Source organism: Xiphophorus couchianus, chromosome 18, assembly GCF_001444195.1.
Source record: "Xiphophorus couchianus chromosome 18, X_couchianus-1.0, whole genome shotgun sequence".
NCBI lineage: Eukaryota > Metazoa > Chordata > Actinopteri > Cyprinodontiformes > Poeciliidae > Xiphophorus > Xiphophorus couchianus.
In genome coordinates, this window is record NC_040245.1 from 26,194,312 (window position 1) to 26,217,535 (window position 23,224).

At 40.1% G+C, this 23,224-nt stretch overlaps 1 protein-coding gene across 2 annotated transcripts in view; it reads right to left on the reverse strand.

Annotated features, from left to right (window-relative positions):
• Nucleotides 1-23,224, reverse strand: part of lrfn1 (leucine rich repeat and fibronectin type III domain containing 1) — a 189,023-nt gene that overhangs the window by 3,456 nt on the left and 162,343 nt on the right. For both annotated transcript variants that reach the window (XM_027999308.1, XM_027999307.1), the window contains one exon: nt 1,687-3,082. In XM_027999308.1, coding sequence (XP_027855109.1) covers nt 1,687-3,062 — 1,376 coding nt within the window. In that variant the 5' untranslated portion in view covers nt 3,063-3,082. The remainder of the gene's footprint in view (nt 1-1,686; nt 3,083-23,224) is intronic.

The following is a 23,224-nucleotide window of genomic DNA, read 5'->3' on the forward strand; positions in this document are numbered from 1 at the left end:
AGCTTAATCAAAAGACTTTCTGTTGGTACTTTCAGCCCCGTGTTTAAGGGAGAGAGATATTTCTACTCCCGCATAAGCCTTTGTAAGCTGACACTAAAAGCTATTCAATTTTCAGTTTTATCCTATCTACTATGAAATTCAACTCTACATACCTTTTTTTTTTTTTTTTTTTTACTGTGACTAAACATTAGCATTGCACTCACAGTTAGATTGCAGAGAGAAATTATGATTCTGTATTAACATGGCGTTGTTCCTCAAAGTCGTTTTAATCCTATAATTTAGTCGCAGCTAATTGCAAACACTTGGGTCTGAATTTTAAGCGCCTGTGTTGTACTTCGGTAATTACATTGCCTAGCAAAAGTATTCCTACCCATTGAACCTCATCGACAGTTTGTCATGTTACAACTACATCCATAGGTCTTCTTTACTCGTTACTTCTTTACTGAATAAAATTAAATGCAGCAAGATGCCTATAGAAGTCACCTTATTGGTAGATAGAGCTAAACTAATAAATCAATAGAGTTAAAACCAATAAAACATCTAGATTCTGAAATGTGATGGGGGCAACATCATTAACCTTTTTATTAAGGTAAAAAAAAAAAAAGACTCGAGACTGAGGAATATATTTTCAGATGAAAATATGTCAGAACGTGGAAACAGACTTTTATAAATGTTCCATATTTTCACAAATCAAGCAATTTAGAAAGCTGGTGGAAGCAAGAAGCATACATCAAAAACTGTACATCTGTTGTTGCACCGAAACGTTATTCTGCGAGGTATTTGGCTTCCGATACTGGTGCATGCAATATTTTTATTTGTTAAAAAAAAAAAAAAAAAAAGTCTAAGCTTGAACGTGACAAAGAAAAACATTTACTATTGCACTTTATCTTGGGTGTTTGGGCAGCTTATATGCGTTTCATATCCAACTCAGAAAGCAAAAATATTAAAGGTTTAAGCTTTAATTTGTAACCTTTTGGGCATTAGAGAGAGAATAATACCAAAGGGGGGGAAAAAAAAGCAATTTGTCAACCTAAAGCTTATTAATTCTCTCAAGGCCAGTCTGTTCTTTCATTGTTTTAACTTGTTACTGTAATGTGATAGTTCTGTTTTCAATTTGCAATAAGCAAATGATGTGAATCCTCTACAACAAACCTCAGCTTTACAGAGTTTTTCTAATTTATTTCTGTGCTGCAGCCAATTATTTCCAATCCTTTCTAATGATACAGTTACATGGAGTGAAATACTTATTGTGCTATTGTTGCTGTCATATTACATTCTAATGATGCTGATTAAGACCATTTTGCTCTTTGGGGTAGTTGGACTTGCAATGCAATATAAGCGTTTTACTCAGTTTTGGCGCCAATGTGGGGAATACACTGAATCAATTTGATGCCACTTGAGTTTTTTTCTTTTTACTGTGGTTGCTCTCCGAGAGTTTTGGACTTGTGCTCTCCTTACTTCGTTAATGGGAAGTTAGTTCGTTAGGGACCGCTGCCATGCATGTTTTAGGTGTTTCTGCAGCACTAGATGGCATGCCGAGGAGGCCAATCATTTGAATCAGGTGTTCTGGAACAGAGGAATCTAAAATACGCAGGGCGGTAGTCCCCGAGGACCAGAATTGAGAAACACTGGTCTACTGGAACACACATTTCTCTCGCTGCTCATCCCGCCTCCATCCTGGCTTACCTGTACACCAAAGTGTCATCTGCAGTGCTGTTGTACTGAATCTGGTATATCCTGATCCCAGGGATGTGGCGTTCAGACGGCCAGCGGATCACGGCGGAGGACGAGGTCAGCTCCGTGACCAGGACCCTCTTGTCCTGCTTGTCGTAGCCTTTTGTGTCATTGCCAGCTTTGGAGGAAGTGGTGATGTCGGAGAGGCCGGGGTCCTCGCGCATGTGGCCGGTGTTGTTCACGAACAAGGGTAAGGGAATCATGCTGATCTCCACAGCGGCCGTGGCGATGCCGGCAGCATTGGACGCCACGCAGTTGAACGACCCGCTGTCCTTCAGCGTGGTGATGAGAATGTCAAGCGTGCCGTTGTCATACAGGATGGTGCGCGAGTTGTTGTGCACCAGCTTGCCGTCCGGTGACCTCCAGTGAATGTCTGGATCTGGGTCCCCCATGGCTTTGCACTTTAAAGTCACACCCTGGCCCTCCATCACATAAGGCTTAGAGGAGTAGTGCTTGGTGATCAGCGGGGGCTCGCAGATGAACTCCTCCTCCTGTATCGACCAGAAATATTTGTCCATGAGGTGTTCCGGCGAGGCGCAGGTCTCCAGGTCGTCCTCCCGTGTCAGCCGGCGCAGCCACAGCAGCTCACAGTTGCAGTGGAGGGGATTCCCGTCAAAGCTCACCGCCAGTGTGGACGAGCTGAAGCCCTTGGCATCTGACAGAACCTGGGAGTGCTGGAACAGGCTGTCCGGCGGAAGCTTCTGCAGCCGGTTAGAAGTCATGTCCAGGCGGACCAGCTTAGTGAGCAAAGTGAAAGTCCCCGCTTCTATGTGGTCGATAAGGTTATGGTCCAAGGTGAGCGTGTTGATGTTAGTCATTCTGGCTATGGCCTCCCAGGGAAGGCTGCGCAGATTGTTGTTGGACAGATCCAAGTCCTCGATGGTGACGACAAACTCGTCGAAGGAGGTCGAGGCCACCTGGTGGATCTGGTTGTTCCCAAGGATGAGGTGCCGCAAGTTGACGAGGCCTTTGAAGTGATCGCTCTTTATGACGCTGAGCCGATTCCCGTCCATGTGGAGCGCCCGGAGCGAGCGCAGGCCCAGGAAGGCGTGGGGCACGATCTGGCTGATGGTGTTGCGGGATAAGGTGAGGTGGACCAGGCTGGTCATGTTGAGGAAGTCCTTCTTACGGATAATGGTGATGAAGTTGTCGGTGAGCCGCAGCTCCACGGTCTTGCGGTCGATTGTGGGGGGCACGAACAGCAAGCCAGTCTTTGCGCAGAGCAGAGTCAGAGTGGGCGAGAGATGCTGGCAGATGCAGCGGCCGGGGCAGCTGTAGCCTTTCACCAGAGCTGCACACAGCAGCACGCACAGAACCAGCCGGTCCATTGGTGATTATTTTCCAGGCACTGTGTGAGAGGCAGAGAGAGGAGAAGAAGAAGAAAAAAAGAGAGACGGTGAGTTTAAAAAAAAGAAGAGATCTTTGAATTAATAAATAGCATCATAGCCTTTTATGAGAGCCTGCTGCAAACATCCAGAGTCTGACCAAGATTGCTGAGACTGCCAGGGAACCATCAATCACAAAATGAAATAGAGCTTTGCTGAAATAATGGCACCTGAGATGATGAAAGGCTGTGCCTGCACGGTAAGAAGCCTCTGCAAGCCTTTTTAATGGAAATAACAGAATGTTTTTGCTTTTTTTTTTCGTTTGTTTTTTTGGAGCTGCATCACCACCATATAATATAGCAGCTTGAGTGATCACAGCGCCTATAATAGGCAACCATACCATCATCTGACAAAGTGTATTTGTTTTTCCCCAGACTGCGTTTTACATCGGGGTGGAGGAATTAAAGCAGGAAAAAGGGCGCTTGTCAGACAGGGCTGGAGGATTTCTATAACCTTTTCACATTCTGCCGCCGGTGCTGCGAAAAATTAGACAGCAACCTGTCATGTAAATCAGAACAACAAAAAGCAAAGGTGAAAACAAAGTGAACAGGAGTTGATTCAAATCCATCTCTTGAAGGACTTTCTAGATGATTCTCGGGTTTTTAGGGATGTTCTGATTCTCTGATTCCCCCTTCATCGATCTCAGCCTGTGAAAGAACTCGCCTCTGGTGACCGGGGTTAAGGAGTGATCCTTGGTTGCAGGAGCAGTAGCAGACCCCCCCTGCGGAACATAAACAGATGCCATTTTGCCAGTCGTGTTAGCCTCTTTGGCATCGACCTCAACTGCAAATGCCTTAAGCTTGATTGCTGATGTGAGAGCTCGTTAATGCTGATTAGGTAGAGAGATGCCAACTTACTTTGCCTGTCTAGGTTTGCAGCCTGACACATGGGCTTCTGCAGCCTGCCACTCCCTCTGATCTCATAAGGTGATTTTTTTGTCCCCCCTCCTTCTCCAGGTCTGGAGTTCCAATCCGAAGCCATGTTCAGTATAATTATTCTAATTGACCGAGGAGGATTTTCTGTGCCTCTTTCGGGATTTGTGACACTATGTGCCGTAATTTTACAGCGCTTTCATTCATCACAGACGTGGAAAAATTACATTTGCTAAACAAACAGTAGTCAGACCGGATGGAGCTCTTTAATGACCAACACTTTGTTTTGGTTAGACGTGAGACAAACCATGAAGACCTACCAAAGAACCTCACGCCACATTATATGGTTTTCTAAAATTGTGCAACTCTTCTATGGTCCCTTCATGGTATTGTCAACTTTGGTGTTGTGTTCAAGAATCATCTTTATTAGGTCATACTGCTGCTCAACAGGTATGTTTGGAGTGGATCAGTGAGAAAGAACGAGTGTTATGCCAACGATTGCTACCAAAGGACCCTGACCACTGGTTCTGGTCATTAACCCCAACGGTTAGAAAACCACTGATCTACAGAGGTTGACCTTAAGAGGAATGCGCCAAGATGGGAAAGCATCATGAGAGAAAACTGAATTTTGTCCTTTTGGCTAAAGCTAATTGTAGAAAGTATTGATAGCAAAGTTGTCAAAGATTGTGGCCATTAGTGATTTTGTTTAAAAAAAAAAGTAATTTCATTCATTGAAAGTTTTTCCTCCCTGAATAAATGTATGCAAATGAAAGGGATGATTTTTCAAAGATTTTCACAGCTTCACCCAGTGACTGTTGGAGATTGGCATCAGCCCCCCTGCGTCCCCGCAAGGATAAGTAGGTGAGGACGGACTGTATGCTACTGCATAAAATCAAAATGTATTACGTTTACATCCCTTTACCAGAAGTGCTATCAATTATGTCCAGCATACTGAAGGAGTCAAGGCAATAGTAATGAATGCACAGATTGTCAGCAGCTCTGAATATGATTTGAATTCTTGCTGCGTGACTCATGCGGCATTTTAAATGTCACATATCAAATTTCATTAAAAAGTTGGCGTTGGCCAGTTTTCCTTCCCTCTTTCATGTGTTGTCTCTATTAAGAAAAAAAAAACAATCTGATGATGCAGTGAGACAAATAAGACTGCAAGTGCTTTGCTGTCATTTGACTCTCACCTAAATTGAATTCACGAGACGCTGCTGCACTCACACACACACACATTCACACGTGCACACATGCTACAACACACTGCAGACTGGATGGCCACTCACAGACAGACAACAGGGCATCTTGTTAGCCACAAAATACTGCCACCCAATCAGAGCTCTCATTAAAATCTGGACTCCTATGATATCATTATCTAAGGCCGGCGGAACAGCTTGAAGCGCAGGTTCAGGCCGGTGGGAGAGTTTTATCAAAGACTGCTGATCAAATTTACTCAATGCTGGCAGCACTGGCTCGACTTCATCCCACTTTCCTCTTGACCATTAGTGTTGAGAGAGGAACTGGAGGCAGACCTCTTCTTGGTTTTATGTGTGTGCACTTTTCTCTCACCTTACTCTGACTCATTGAGATGTAACTTTCTTCAACTAGACCAACATGCAACTGGATATATATATACACACACGCACACACACAGTCGTTTTCTGAAATCAGCTACAAATATTGTGAGCTTAAGCCTCGTGCAAGTGAAACACACTATTGGAATTGGATGATTTATGAGCCACCCCCTTTAGAATAAATTTATTTGCAACGCTTTTTACCGCTGGCAGCAAAGTGTGACAGAGTGAGCGAGACTTGGGGGAGTATACCTCATCCTTTCTGTACGTTAGGTTCCCTTCATAAGAGCTGGTTAAGCTGTGTTAAACTTCGACACATTAGTGACCTTGCTCGATTGCGTTAGTATTCCGATGCTAACTAGGACATGAGGCTCATGGTTTCTCACAGGACCATCTGTGCCTGAGCACTTTCTGCCACACCATCAAGGATACTCCACTGAGCTCTCCACGTCTCTGGGAGAGGGGGGGGGAAACTTTGTTGCCACAGCAACTCTCGTTCAAAATGTAGGTCTTTGAATTGCAATAAGATGAGGACGAGCTGCTCAAAAAGCGAAACTCCAGCCCTAATGGGTTCAAAGCAGGCTTGAAGTTGACGTGAATAGATGTATGAATGGCCAAATGAGTGAGATGAAAAGGGCAGCTCCACCTCACGTTCCGTTTATTGCTTGATATTAGTGCCGGTCACTAAATCCAATAACTGGAAAACAGGCAAAATGAACCAGAGTTGAGGTTAATTCTTTGTGGCCAGCCACCTGGGGGGGGACAAAATCTTACGAATAAATTACATGCAGACACAATTTCAAGTTTGTGTCTGCGTTGTTTGTTTTCAGGAGCTGCAGTGCATTCACATGGATTGATAGTTTATCATGCTGCGACTACTGTTTCATTGGGAATTTATGTGCTAAACCTGCACTGAGCAGCGCACAATTGGGAATTGGAAGGAAAACATTCATCCAAAGAAAGTGTTTGCCAGAGAAAAATAATCCTACGCCGGGGATGGCCAACTTCGATCCTCAGTTTCCAGTCTTGGAAGTTTCAGATGTTTCTCTTCTCCAACTCAAATCAAACTAGAACTACAAGCAGTTATCTGCGGGTTCCAAGATGACCCAGTAAGTCCTGGTCTGTGATACATGTCTGAAATAGTCACATGCTGGTTAATTTGTATGAAGAGAAAATCATCTAATATTTATGAAAGTAGTTTGGCTGTTTGCCCGCACATGCACCAACGTGGATTCCCAACTTTGGAGAGAATATCAAATCTTTACAAATTGAAATACGAATACAAATAAGCATTTTTTGGGGAGCCACTTAGACTCAAGGGGACTTTGGTTTTATCACATAAAACTGTAATGACACTTTGAGGTTGGGGTTTGTAACAAAAATCAAGTGGTGTCAATACTTTTGCAAAGCCCTGCAAGTCAAGAAAATTATTAATGCTAAAAATGTAAATGAAAAACAACAACAAAAAGCACACTCAGTTTAAAAGGAAACTGCCTTTACAGCTTCAGAAAATACAGTCCGCTGTTAGGGCAGTGGTCAAGTCCTTCTGATTTATCAAACAGCAGCTGGGTGCAGAGACCGTAGCTGGGTGGCTTTTGTCTCTCAGCACCCTTCGGGCTCTGCAAAGACACATGACCTCGCTGATATAATTGATGTTTGCTTCACGGGCTCCCGGTAATGTTCTGGGCAGTCGTAATTACTCGCTGCTGGGGCTTCCTGTCTCGGGCCGTGCACAACCCGAGCCAGGTTTGTTCTGTTTCCAGTGCGGATGCTTTTGTTGTCACGCCTCTGCGCAATTAACAACAACACACATTGCGACATGGCTCGGCCTCCCTAAGTTTCCTGAGGAAGTACAGTCATTTTTAACAATTTATATAGTGACACATGCCAAACACCCACAAGCATACAGAGCAGTAAAACAAACTGCTACAGACTGTGTCACAACAAAAAGGCTCCTTGTACAATTAGCTAATGTGTAAAACTTGCAAAGAAAAAAAAATCTATAAAAATAACTTACTGTTTTGTCTGAATCTAGCTAGTCATCAGGAAAACGTAAACGAGCAATTTTATCCAAACGAATTATATGTTGCATTTATACTTTTTCTTGTCTTGTCATGTTTCTTGGTGTATCTCTAAATAAATGTTTTATGTTGATGAAAACATGGAGAATATAAGGGGTATTATGTGAAATATTAACCCATGTTAGGCAAATGAATTATGTGTGTTGCTATGGCGCTTCTTTGTTATATTAGGTGTGTATTAAGATTTGTGTCTGGACTTTAACACATTAATTTTGATGAATTAATGGCATAGATTTTAACACATCAATTATTTTTTGTTAAACACACAAGGATTCTGGCCGGAGCAGTAGTATTCGCGCAGTTATGGTAGTCCTGTAGAGCGCACAAGCAACATCCGCAAATAACAGCGATGGACGACAAAGCCGCCTCTCTTGGCCCACTGTGGGTTCAAATCGCCCTTCAAAAAAATCTTGAAAATCAGAATGGAAATTATTGATCTAATTTTAATTAATCATGTAATTAATTGCTTACTTGCAAATGACCTGTGGCTGTAGTTTTGGTAAAATGTGGTTATGAAAGAAACAAAACAAATATTTGTATTTTCTTTCCACCCCTAAATTATGTACCACTGTTGGTCTATTACATAAAGTGTCGATGAAATGCCTTGAAGTTTTAAGATGAAACTTATTAAAAAATATTTTAAAAGAGGTTCAGAGGTGTGAATACTTTTGCTGGACTTCTTTTTTGCTATTTACTAAAAATTGACAGGGTGGAAGATGAACTGCAGGGTGACGAGGCATCGTTCAGATCCTGCTGCAGGTCTTTGCTGGAACCCATTTTCTGTCTTATTTTCAATACCCACGTTAATTAAGTTAATTAATTTTTAGCAGATGAAGTTTAGAGGACAAATATTTCCTCTTTTGTAAGTTTTCAGGGTTCCTCCATGTTTAAATACGCCCGGATTGAAAATAAAAAGTAAAAACTAAAAAAAGAAAAGACCTTCAGAAAACCAGGTGAACTCTCGGCCAAGACCGCTTTTAAAAATATTACAACAAATTCTACAGAAGGAAATTAGGGATATTTCTTTTGCACTGTATTAACCGCTGATAAGTCTGAAATAGCTATAGCTTCAGGGCCTTTCTCCAGCAGGGCTCATTATGCTCTGATTAGCCTGCAGAGGCTAAGTTGGCAAACCTCAGGAAGTCTTTATTAAAATGTGTCTCCTGATATTGTAAAGTAAAGAGGGGAAAACAAGTCAGGCAGAATAAGAACAGAGGAAAATCTCATTCCTTCTGGTCATCAAAACCTTATACAACTTTCTAAGTGAAAAAAAAGATCAACCATGCTTCAGAACTCTTTTATAATAATATAACATATGGTTTTCCAAGGGTGAAGAAGATCTCTCTGACCGTAGTCATCTTGCTAGAGTTAACGCCCCATGATTAACACGAATAACCACGTTATTCAAATTTTAAAGGCTTTTTCCATCTGATAGTCTGGTAGACTCGGTTGCTACCTTTGCTACATTTTCAGCTAGGGTGGTTTGCTTTCACACTACACTGTGTCAAACAAAGATATGGCGCTAATAGAAAAAACATGAAAACAGCTTAAGACAGGCGTGTCCAAAGTCGGTCCTCAAGGGCCGGCATCCTGCATGTTTTTGTTCTCTCCCTGGTTGTAGTAACAACCTTCTCAGCTTGTCAATGTTCTCCTAAGGCCTCTAATGAGCCATCATTGGATCCAGGTGCGTTAAACCAGGGAGAGAACTAAAACACACAGGATGGCGGCCCTCCAGGACCGACTTTGGACACCCCTGGCTTAAGAGGACAACTTCATTCTTCACGAAATGTAGATGGAGTGGCGTCAAATTTTAGTGGCTGTACGATTTCTCTTTTGTCTCTGGCGAAAGACCACAATCGACTTCTAGCTAGCGCTAGACTAAAGCATTTGTCTTGGTCGTGTTTACCCAGAATGCCCTGCGCTGCAGTTCACTTCCTGCTTTTTGGAGTGGTCTCCGGTCCGCTTGATGCTCCCACATGCATTCGAACTGTAGCAGAGTTCACTTCAACCAAACCGAGACCGAGGTTTTTAGGCGAATCGCGGTTCGATTTTTTTTTTTGGTCCGCATCGGAGTTCGATTGCGCTTTCACACTTCCACGAAGAGAATTTTTAGACAAACGAATCAGATTTTGATTAAAGCAGAGTAAACAGGACTGGTGCGAACGCACCCTCTGACGGTTCTCAAAATATTTCAGAAATGGATGCTATCCAGAGCAAGATAAAAAGTCTTCCAAATTTCATCTACTGTAAAAGTTGACAAGCGTGGGAAGTGAATGGGATTATTTGTTTTGTTTTTTTAAACCTACTATACAACACCTATACATTGACCATCTGCTTGTATAAATTTCAAGCAAGTTTTACAAAAGTTACATCTCCACATACTTATTTAGCCTATAATGTGCCTCTGGTTTAGTAAATGAATCTGAGTGTAGAGCAGATGGGAGCTAAGCAGGTCTACCTATGGACAGTGGTGAGTCATAACTCTTTCTGTATTATAGGTTTGCTTTCGTGGGTGGAAAAACAAACGCATATAAAATACCTTCATTTAAATACTGGAGGGAGAATGAGAAAACTAGGAGCTTTGTGAAGATGATGCTCACTCTGATGACGGCTCCACAGGAAAACTAATTAAGAATCAGTAAGTCATATACATCTTTTGTTTTGCCCCTTCCACCCTGCCTTTTAAAGATAAGTAATTACTAATGCACTACTTTGACAGTTTGGCCCAGATACATTTTTTTTCCCTTTACCATGTGGATAATTAAATGTATTGAAAACTGACTGAAGAATGTGGCATCTATCCTCACGAACCCGAGACAAAAAATATCAGTTGATGACTGGAGATGATTGTTTTTGGTGAAGCTTTGACCTGTTGGTACTGATTTCAGCCGATTCTGGTTCCTCTTTAGAAACTGTAATATCAGAAGAGAAAAAGAACAGCATTGAGAATAGGTTTAGCCTTTCTCCTTCCTGTCCAGAGTAGTTATTAATCATTTAAAGAGCAGAGGCAACATCACTTCACGTGTGTTAGAGGGCTTCCAGGTGAAATCTGAAAGCCCTCTCATTCTTTAGTCTCGTATATTATATTGTATATTAGCCTTAGCAGGACTAGCAAGGTTAGCATGACTAGCATTAGTAGTACGGCAGTCTTTGTGTGTATACTCCAGAAAATGTAGAGCAGGGTTGTACCACATGTGGCTCACTGGACATTTTTGACCACCGGACACAAATGTCCAGAGGTTGGAAACGATGCAGATTTAAGAATTTGTATCATTTAAAAATGATCCAATTTTGGCCCCCAGGTGTTTTAGTCATCTCTGAATCCATTGTCCACACCTACTGATACGTGTTGTGTCATGGGGTGATTATCTCCAGTAGCCATTGTGCGCCACCAGTGCAGCCAACCCTTCAGCCATTGTACACTAGAAAATGTTGGTGACATTTAGAGATAAAATACAAAGTATTTCATCTCTATATAGCCATGTTTTTAGCAATTTTCTTGCGTGGACCACATCTATCCAGTGACTCTTGCTCAAAAACAGACTTTGGTGCATAGCTACTTTTAATTAATTTATTAAAATTGGCTAGATACAGCAAAGAAAAAGGAACCTAAATTTTGTTATCATTGAGAAACAACATATTTTTTCCTTTTCTTTTCAATCAAGACCCAAAAGTTGGATAGCTTTCTTTATATAAGAAAAACCTCCAAAAATTTCATTACATTTCGGATCCATAATAGTTTACAACACATGCCTTTCCTAAAAAAAACAAAAGGCATGAAACAAAGGCAAAAAAATGACTGCTTGTTTGCTTAATTAAGGTATTGCAGAGTTAGTTTATTGTTATGTAGGTTAAAAAATATCATTATAAATATCATATTTTAAAAATTATTAATATTGACTTGTGAGTCCTTTTGACTTGAAGATTTTGCCCCACGTGACAAAAACTGGTTTAGATTCTTTCCTTAACTCACTTGATCTCTCACAGCCTGAATTAACCCAAAAAACAAAGAGAGAAAAAATACAGAACCAGAACCCAATCTGGAAATAATGACTTACTGTACCAGGCCCGAGTCAAGCCCTGAGTCATGTAATAAATTAAAATTTAATCGAATTATGTCAGTAATAGCTTATTCCAATCCTGAAATTACTATCACTGAGATTAGTGCAAACCCACATCTCACAAAGTCCCCGGTCTCACAAAGCTTCATGTGAGTCACAGACCAAGCTTTGGCGTGCGTTTCATTCTGTCCAGGCCTTACCGTGGACACATCTTTATTAACTGGGAATGCAGTAATCTTTGCTCCGAGCCATACTGAATATGTATTATAAAGGAAACTCTCTTCTGAGCCCCAAAAGTCTTGGAGAAAAGTGTTCACATAAGGCATGCAGAGGGCGGTTATAAAAGTTTAAAGGTACAGTCGATTAAGGCAGCCGTCCAAATTTTGTGGAATAGAAACTAAAGTTGGTGTTAAAGATTCTGTCTGCAGAAGAAAGAAAAAAAAGAGGTTCTGTCTGGGTCAATGTTTTTGGAAAGCAAAAAGATTATGTTAGCGGCACAGCTAACTCCCAACATATCTTAATTCATAGTAGGAAAGGAGAGCAGAAAAAGTCCAAACTGGGCTTTTTCTGCACGTTTAGAATAAAAGTGCAGTATATAAGAAGTTCACATACACTACTCATCTTCCATGGATGACACGCTAATCTCAAAGCAGGCAATCTATTCTGTAAATACGCCCTCAAACACATTCGTACATCTCTTATAATTTGCAGAAAAGCACCACTGAGCAAGACACAGACAAACCAAATGCTTTTTTCACTCAACTGGATGTCTGACCACTTTTCTATGCAGAATTTTTAGCATGTTGCCATCACCTTTATTGACAGCGGGGCCGGTGTTTTTAGGTTCGAAAGCCTCACCTGGACCCTTCCATTCTTCTTGTTATTGTGGTCAAACAGCTCAATCTTTCTTTTTCCGCCTGACCGTAAAGGTTTTCCGCAGAAGACAGTCGGCTCGTCAAAACTTCAGCAGCGCTTCTCTCTTGATAGGCAGCCTCTCTTCCCATTTTAATGTGAAACTGACCTCGCTGTGGACGGCAGCACTCATGTCTCAGCTGTTGCCGATTTCTATCATCCGTGGGGCAAAATCACAAAGAGATGTTTGACCCAATATCAGTGTCAAAATCCATTGTAAATTAAAACTTGTGTGCCAAACTAGTCTCCTTTTCTTTTATAAAAAAAAAGTCACACTAAATTGACCAAAAAAGTAACTCTAATGTATAAATATGTTGTGATAAATCAAAATATCAGAAGCAGAATCTGAACTAAATGTCTGTTTTTTAAGGCAATCAGCTGCACCCAGTAATGTGCCTCTTTTTAATTTTTTTTAATTTTATTTGTTTATTTAATTCATTTCGTTTAAAATGAACATGTGCCATGCTAACAAAAACAAATGCTTTGACCAAAAAGGAGTAGTCTGTAGAAAAAAAGTCTTGTATGGTTTACCGGTTCTCTCAAAAGTCATATAGACGCATCTTTAAACACAAAACAGGCAATGTTTATGTAGAGAAATAATAATAATGAAGAAAAATGTTTTTTTTACTTTGCAATGAATCAATATACTTCACAATACCTTGAGCGAATATGATATTCTATTATTTTCTTAAAAGTAAAAATCCAACTTCACCAGTAAATCAAGAACTTAGCATTAGGTAATGAATTCTAATAGACCCATAAGTGTCTTAATTACTCTCTTGATCTCTACCTCTGAACACATCTACCACATTTGTATCAATTTAAGAAAAAACAACAACTAGAAAAGGCATTTTTAGCTACGAAAATGCTAATTTTCACCAACGCAGCATGTTTTTACACAAAGCACACATACGCCGGTACGTTAAAAGACACACTACCCACGCATATACACCCTAGAAAACAGCGCATGCATGCACACGCACACCCCCCCACCCCCACACGCGCACACAACAACAAAGTGAGTTGTCAAGAGGACAGAACAGAGATGGGGGAATAAATTAATGCTACATATGCCTCTTTTAGCTGTGCTTTCAAACTGGTGCTGGAGGATAGCTGCTGTATCTTTAAAAAGAAACAAAAAACCTGTTCCTACTGGTTCACGTATCATCACAACGGGGATTCGTTAGATTATAAAAGCAGGAATAATCTGGAAACATTAAGCTGCTGGAGTAAAAACGCCTAAAAATAAGAGGAACCCAGCAGGAATCAAACAGGAAGTGAAAGTTGCTGTCTCTATTTATCACTTTGTAGCTGCTTTCTGCCGCCGCAGCCTTCCAAATGGGTAGCATCCAGAGTTACAGATCCGGGAAGACGTGCACCTGGAGGCATCGCTGCTCGTCTTTGAAACTCTTGAAGAATAATAATTAAAAAAAACAAAAACCAGGAGTTCAGGTGTCAATCTTTATCATAGCGTTCACTGGGAGAAGGAGAGCATGCTTCTTCACCCCTTCGGCTGCAAGCTTGTGGTGCGAGTTCATGTTAAGACGTTTTGAAAATTTAATTAGGGCACGCAAACTAAAAAGACAGAATAAACGCCACGCCAAACAGGCATTTACCAACCCATGAATTCAAGTGGCACAAAGATTTTAAAAAGTGCGCCATCGCAAGTTAAAACATAATATGTCTTAGTGGATCTTATTGTGATAACATGATCATTTTGAGGGTTTCTTTATCAGCCCTGCTGAGGTTTTTTTTTTTAGGCGTTTAAGTTTTTGGACCTACAAATTCTAATGTAGCAGAAGAGTTAAAAGGCAGAAACATTTCAACCAACTACGTTTTCATTCTCCTGAATTAAATTTGTCTTTTTCCGACACCACTAATTATCTTGGATTTAATCGACCCTAAAAAGGTAATGAAGGTGTTTCTCTAGAATGCTTTGACTTTGAATAGATCACTAGTGAATAAATGCTTTGCTCTGCAGGCACAAAAAAAAATACAAATATAGAGACAGTTTTCTCCTTCTGATTGAGGGAGAGTGAAGTAGTGATTTATCACTACTTCACTCTCCCTCAATCAGAAGGACTTAGATAAATGCGTAGATAAATAGACTTCTAAAAATTACTTCATTGTTTTTGCTTAAAATTGTGCAAAATTTAGAGGAGTTTGTAACATCATCCATGTTTCTGTCTTGACTTTTTATTAGCTTCAGTAAACCGATTGGTATTGTCCACCCTGACCCACATTTTCTTAAATTATGAACATGCTCTCTCTTCAGTGTACCATGCTTTTTATGCAGTGGTTTAGGTATTTTTTTTGTCCCCTTGTCCAGACTGATACCTTTGTAGAATGAAATCCTTCAAATTCTTTGCAAAGTTCTGCAAACAAAGTACGCAAATCTCAAGGAAATCATACACGAAAGGCTGAACTTTATATTTAGTAAATATGTGTACCAGAGAAAATCTGTGCTTCAAAATGTGTTCAAGAGTTTTGAGTTTTTGTTTCGCTCTCACATCTTCTCACCCCAAACCAGGCGAATGTAACGTCAAACGTGGAACAAGTGTTGAAATTATTAATCACGACCTAATTTTTTTCACATCACACAGAAAATTGAGACTTTAACAAGTGTTCACACGTACTTTCAGAAAATATTTTACATGTTAGCAGCTGCTTCACTATAAAGCTAAAATGACAGTGTTGCATATTCTCGCCTTCCTAAAACAATCCCCCAAATCACTTTCTGCCAGACGTTATTTTTGCCAATAAATCGCCACCTCTGTGTCGCCAAAAAAGTAATTTCATTCAAATATGAAATCACTTTTGGCAAAAAACGACATTGGCCATTATTTTAGGAGTGTATGTAGAAACGTAAATCTGAAGTGACTCTCTGACAAACAGTGTTGTCCGTCATCTATAACTAATGAAAAACTCATCTGCCTATAGCCGTTCGGCTGCAAGAGCGTTTTCTTGACAACTTTGCCACTCAGGAAGCTGTAAATGCCAATTAGAGCGGGCTGGCAGAGCACAGCTAGGTGCCCTTGTGTGACTCCTGTCAGAGAGCAGGCATAATTATTGACAGGTAGAGTTCATCGGTGTCAGTTCGCTCTCCCACCAGCGGACGCCTGAACCCAGGCTGCGGGCCCCGGGAATTTCTGGTCACATCTCATCAAGGTGGGGTAGGGGGTGTTTCAGCAAACAGGAGGAGGATTTGCATGTTATAATTACTTCTGCATGCCAACAGTCTTCTCAATTAGATCCCACAAAGCACTGCGGCTGCATAAACTTTAATTGTAAAAGTCTCCTTGAATGAGGGAAGGGGAAAAAAAAAAGGGTCTCGATGGCATTGTGCCCCGTACTTCCACACGCTGCCTGTTGATAGAGCCTCCAGGTTATAGTTTTGTATTATATACGTATAAAATACTGCAGTATCATTTTTATACGTTTATGTGTCACCTACAGAGGCCTCCGCACTTAGTGGTGCCTTAGCTGAGGATGCAAAGGCGGTTCTCTTGTGAACGGTTCTGTTCCTTTCTGTCGGCCTCCAACCAATTAGAAAGAAAACAAAAAGAGATTTTTGTGTGGGATAAAATGCAGAGCAGTCCTGCACCAAGCATGCAAACTGGCTTCCCTATTCTCAGCAGCAAGTAGGGTACGCCTACTGAACATATGCGGATGACAACTCTTCAATGACAAAATGTATAAATGCAGCAGGAAAATTGTTCAGTGCAAATCTAATAGATTAGTTATATAGAGTATATATATATATATATATATATATATATATATATATATATATATATATATATATATATATTTATATATATATATATACATTTTTAATCTAGTGTTTACATATTCATCTTTCAAATGGTACACAGTGCAACATCCCATATGGGAAAAAAATTCATTGTGCATTTATAAAATCTCTGAAAATAAACTGGAAATATAATCAAAACATTTTTTTAAACATCCAACCTTTGAATAAATACCTTTACTCATCCATCAAAAAAAATAAAAACAATTACCAGTGGCACAATCATTCCAACACATAATTCCTGTCCGCTAAATGCTAAAAAAGCTTTTTGTCTAAGTTTTAAGTTTCTAGAAGACTCTAACTAGTCAACCATGATTTTGTTTCTGTGAGATTTAAATGTGACACTAATTGATGTCGATCCTCTCCAAAACGAGAGGAAACCAAAAGAACAGGCCATTTCAGTAAGGCAAATATGTTTCAGGAGCAACTGCTACAAGAAATGAACTATTCGCCCTGACTTACATTGCAGTTCAAACCAACTGCAAATGTAACAGACTAGGATGTAAATTTATCTACAGGTCAAATTGGGAAGGGTATTTTTTTTTCAACTGCCATGGAAACAAATAAGCTTAAAGCAAATTTTTTAAAAGAAAAAAAAAAAGAATTAAAAAAGAAGCAGCAACATCAAATCTCTGAAAATAAACTGGGAGGTCTGATAGACTGATATTTAAGAGAGGAACTGCATGTTAGTTGTTAAATGATAAGTAAAATTGGATTACATAGCTGTAATTAGTGCCAGTTTCACCTATTACACTTTCATTAAATGTTTACCTGAACAGAGAACGCCATGACTAAACGAGGTGAAAACGTACAAATTTTGTACATGTATAAATTCAGATTTAAGACTTTTTAAGACCTTAAAAAAAACAACAACTATAAATATAGGGGATGGTGCGAGGAACTCGATGCATTACAATCAAACATAGCTCAAACTCTGGACCCAGGTTTGTGTTTCTCAGACTACATATGGCTCTCTACAGCTTTAACCCCCATAGCGCTAAATTTAAAACGTTTTTTTAGCACCTAACCTTCAACGGGTTGGCAGTAGAAGTCAGCCAGTGGCAAAAACAAACGTATTTCAGCCAACTGCTGATAAATTTGCACCTTCCCATTACAGAGACAAAAAGACTAGCAGGCAAGCTAGCTAGCAAAGGTCTAACAGTAGCTAGTTAGCAGTAGCTTCAACCGCCTCGAGTCCCAGAACGCACTGAAGATGTTTGGGTGCGACTCAAACTTTTGCTTGACAGCAAAGGTCTGCGAGAAAATAACACTACATTAAAATAAAACCATATTATTTCCTGCTCTGCATAAAGCCTCATCAACGTCTGAATAAAAGGAACTGGCTGCCCGTTCTTCAACCCCTCAGTTTTATCGGTACCTCTGTGTTTTTCCTTGTAGCGTTATGCTAACATTCTCCTGCGCTCCATTCTTGAATGCGCCTCTCTCTGTTTCACCAGCACGTCACTTCCTGGATTCCTCCGCAATCAAACTCTCGCTCCTCAACCTTCTGGATCGTCAACCACAGCCAGCAGCCACTAGCTTCTCCAACACATTTCCCTCCATCGAGTTATACACAATGCCCTGCGACAGACTGGCGACCTGTCCAGGGTGTACCCCGCCTCTCGCCCGGAACGTAGCTGGAGATGGGCACCGGCAACCCTCCCGACCCCATTAGGGACGAGGGTGAACAGAAAATGGATGGATGGAGTTATACACAAAGTTGTTGAAATATCCATGCGTATGAAAAAAAGAGACAGTTGCATAATCTCACACTAAAAAATTGAAAGAAATAATTTCATTTCATTACGTTTATTCAGTCGGGAAAGGAAATGTGTTTAATGAAACAGCTTCTTTCTGAATTATTGGTATCTCTGCTGTTAATACCTCACCAGAACCATTTTTCCAATATAACGGCACCAAGTCTTCGCTAATAATCTCTCAAAAGGTTGGAGGACACAGAAAGGAATATTTCACCATCGCTCCTCCTCATCGGCTCACTCCACAGGTGTTGTGGAGGATTTATGTCAACAGGACGGAGACTGCCATATAGAAGGTTGATTTTGGTTCTGGTGAAGAATTTCTTTAATAATATGGCCATATGTTAAATGGACTGAATGTACTGTAGCTTTTCTAGTCACTTTTCTATTAACCCGTTCAACGCGCTTTTGCACTAGAGTCACATTTACCCGGCCAAAGTAATAAAACACTTTCATACATCAACACGAAGATTGAGAATTACGATCAAAATTCTATATTTTGATTTTTATGACGCCGCGCGTTCAAACACACCCACGGCAACAGTAAACTCATTGGAAATGCTTTTTCACGTATATCTTCTTTCCTTCACATCAAACTCACCTGGAGTGTTTGCTACTGAGAAGCTCAATCTTAGTCTAATCTGACCAAAGCATATTGTCCCAGTTAAAGCCCAAGTAAAATGAATAAATTCAACATTGCTACATTTGTTGTGAAAATACTTTTTTTTTTCCTTTTCCTGGCACTACTTCTAAGCAACGGGTCGGCATGTCCGAAGCGTCCGATGCTAGTTCTCTCACACTGAGATTTAAAGAGTTTTTATGAAGGCGTGCCTTTCATGTATTCATTTTGATTAATCAATCACAGAAAAAAAAGACCAATTTCTTTATAACTTTTCCTGCTTCCTCACTTCCAGCGGACCAGAAATACTCCAGTCTGGTAGGGGGTCGTAATGCCTCTAAGGGTTGTTGACCAGACCGTACAAGTAGAAGCAGGTGATGCATCGATTACAGAAGCAGCTAAAGTTCATCAATTAAATGCAAATATGTTGTAGCTATTGTTAGCTACCATAGTCCTGGAACCAGGTAAAGCAGCAAAATGTAACTTTTATTTAAAAAAAAAATTTCTTTACATATTTGTTAAAACTGTCGATGCTTTGACAGTATAACACGAGACAGATAAATATGAAAAATGAAGCTTTTCTGCCTCCTACTGCTATCTGCATAAAAACACAACTCTGTCAGAAACGACCAGTGAGAGCCAGGAAGAGGGTCTTAGCGTCATGCTAGCTTGCTAGCTAGCATGACCAACGATAACGGCAGACAAACCATTTTCCTCTAATGGCAAGTTGTTACTCTGCCATAAGCACACTGAGCAGCACATACCCCACAATGATTGACAGCAAACTTTTTACAGACTGCCTCATACCATGCTGTCATGACGCAGTGACAGTTTTAACAAGTATGTAAAAAAGCATATTTGTAAAAGTTACATGCTGCAACTTAAGGGCTGAAAAAAAAAGAAGTTTATTTTTGCTGTAAATGTCTCTTTGTCGATTCACTTGTCAATCAAAATACGAGGAAAGAAACTGGTTACTGTATATAAGTATTATAGTTTGATAAACATGCGATTATTTGGTGCAAGTTAATTATGAAGCCTCTAGTTAATTAGATACCGTTTTAATTGCGCCCTATCACTGTTTTTTTCACCTTCCTTAGCAATTTGATTATTGTGCCTGGTGGCAAGATAATACGTGTCCTCATTCAGCCTAGTGGGCAGAGGCTAAAAGAAAAAGCCTCTGAGTCACATCATATTTATACGCCAGAGAAACAGAAAAGCAGGAATTGCTAATTAGAATCATGGAGAAACTGAGCGAAATTTAAAAGTGAAGTACCGAGGCTTTAAATTTGACAAAAATTTCTTTCTCAACATGGATAATTTTTCTCTCTCTCATCAAATAAAAGCACACAAACCACGTTATATTGTTTAAACAGAAACTGAACTGAAACGAGCTTGTAATGCCACTTAATATCCTTGATTGTTTTTCAACAAAAAAAAAAGCATTGTTGAAGCTTTCTCTTCACAAAAGACGTCGTTCCGCGTAACGCTACCTACAAATGTCAAGCCACTCGAATAATCAAAGGTAAATCATTCTTGATAAAAAAAAAAAAAGAAAAGAAAAAAGATATGCAAATAATTTCACTTTATGTGAAGTGATTGTTTCTTGTTTTTGGTGTTTTGTTCAGTTTTTTCTTCTTCTTTTGCTTCCAACAGCTGAATGCTGATTACATTACTGTATATCACTTGTACCTTTCATTGAAATAACTGCGCTAATCAGAGGGACTTGTAATGAAATTATCAAATGCGGCTTGTTCCAATCAGGTACGGTTTATGCACAAGTTGCCTCCATAAACAAGGAGGTTATAAATAAAAGCAGCCTTTTACTCTCCATCTGCTCGCTGTCGTGATTTGTGGAATCAACAAGACAATGCGATGCCCCCGGATTCCCAATGGCCGCTTGCCGACTTCAGATCTGCTTGTGCTGTGTGAGAGGTTTCCAGGGCGCTTCACGCACGAAGAGGAGCCTGGCCTTTTCTGAGATCCACGTGTCGAATTAAAAACCACTGTAGCGCTAATGCCAGTGACAAACAGGTTTATGTTGACTGATATCCGCGGGGGTGGAAAGATTTAACTGTTTGCCTTCCATAAAAAAAACAACAACAAAAAACCTGACGACGAACATCAAAATCATACTTAAATAAAAGCAATAAAATAATACGGGTAGAAGTGCCGTAAAGTAAAAGTAATGGCTGCTTGTGGTGTCACATAATATTTTCCTGTGTTATTGCAGAAGTGCCTGGCGGGTTTTTTTTTTTTTTTTTCCTCCTGTATTTTCAGAAAAACAATAATCATAGCGGAAAATAACGTCATTGTTTTCGTGGTATCGCAACGTTAACGGCGTCATTGCATTATTACCATTTTATGCTCCGTGACATGGTTCATCTATTGTGGTTTCAGGTCTGTTATGAATGCCTGCAGCCAAACGCAGATGTATTCATAAGTCGCGTCTAAAATGGGAACAGCATCATTGGAGCTTTCATTCAGAGCTTCTGGTTGGAAATCGCTCAGAGGAGGGAGGATTTACCAGGATTTGGAGGCTGCAATCAACACAGTTTTGCTTTATGTTCTTTATATACACTTGAACGTTGCTATGGAGAGGGTTTGTTGAAGGCAAACAAGCTACAGTAGAAACATCCTGCTATAATAAACACTTATCCTCTTGATTAATGTATTTGTTAAAGGAAAAGGCAATCCCAGCTGAGCCTATGTGGGAAAATGATTGCTCCCTACACTTGGTAAGCGCTTGTAACCGTCTTGAAATTCTTGGTGGAAAGAACGTCGCTGTGGAGGAATATTATGCAACACTTTTTCGCATCATGTGAATCACATGACCAACAACCGGACGTTGCCACTGGCAGAAAACACGAAGAAAAAGACGACAGGAAGCAGCTGGAGGATGACGTCGGCATGATTTTCTAATGACTCATTGCGAGAACAAACCTATTCACGTGTGATTTAAATTTTATTTCTTCTTTACTGGAAACACCGCAATTGCAAAATTGTGGTTGTTTTTGATAACAGCGTAATATTACCAAAGTTTTGCGCGCATGTGTAATGGAAAGGCAGCTGTTGACGGGCTTACCGCAGCTTGTTTTAGGCCATGTTACACCATCTCCATCCATTTAAATCTGGACTTGGTCTAGGCTACTCCAAATAGAGGTGTGTGAAACTGCATATTTTGGTATCTGCCTTATACCAAAGCAAATAAGAAGACAGTATCGCCAATACCGATACCAATACTTATTTATGATGAATCATCAAACTTGTAGCCCTTAGGAGCTTTTGTGGTTCTTCCTTTCTACTTCTATAATTTCTTTAATCTGGGACAAAACTCAGATACAGTTTATAGATGTCTACAGAATATTTTAGTTACATGTTAGCATGACACACAGAAACGATAGAAGAACAACACAAATTTGTGTGCATTTTTTATCTACAGTAAAAAATATATATATTTGAGAAGCCAGAATGCAAAAGCAAAATAAAATTTCAAGAGAGATTCTGTAACTAATGTATCGATCTTACCAGACCCGTATCAAATTGATACGGGTCTGGTAAGACCATCGATTCCAAATGGATACCATCTGACATAGTTAAGTATGACGAAAAAGCAAACCCAAAAGAAATCTGTGATGGAGCAAAAACTTTGTGAAAGCGTTATTTATTAACTAGGTGCTTGGAGTTTGATGTTAACTAAATTTAGTGACTACCAAACATTTGAGCTGTCAACAATACAGAAGTGCATCACCACTCCAAGCTTAAAAGATCTAGGGTTTTGTGAAAGTAATTGCACTTTTATTGGATTTATTGGCACAAGTGTTTAATGGTACGGTGAGATTGCACTAATGCATTCCAGCTTTAACTTTAACAGCCCTCCTCAAATCCTAACGCTTTTAATTAAAAGCAGGAAGCTGTGTTAAGATAGCTTCTAATTTATTTGTTTACTTCAAACAAAAAGGAAAAAAAACTAACAAAAACAAAACGAGAGTCGTGCTCTAAAATGTACATAATGCATTTCAAAGTGGGAGCCATAAATCCTTATTCCAGCTGTAAGGACACCGATGCCTCGCTTCCACCGAGAGCTACGACACGGGTCAGTGAGGTTTGGTGCTCTATGTAATCAGGAGATTGTTTCCATTGGCAGGTGGACTTTCATTGGGATGTTGATGAGAGTGTCCGAATGAGACAGACAACTGGCTGTTAAACCTAGTTCTGCCTAACAAGTGTAACCACAAACTTTTACGATTTGTTGCAAATTGCTGTTTTTCTGTCCCCCAGTCAGTGGACTGTGCATTGTGACACCATAAGCTTCACATTAACCATAACCGCACCCTTTGGTCTTGTGGACCTACAAGGGGGCCCAGGAATGTTGCGTTATGGTTTGGTTTGGGTCGCTTTTACAACGGAAACAG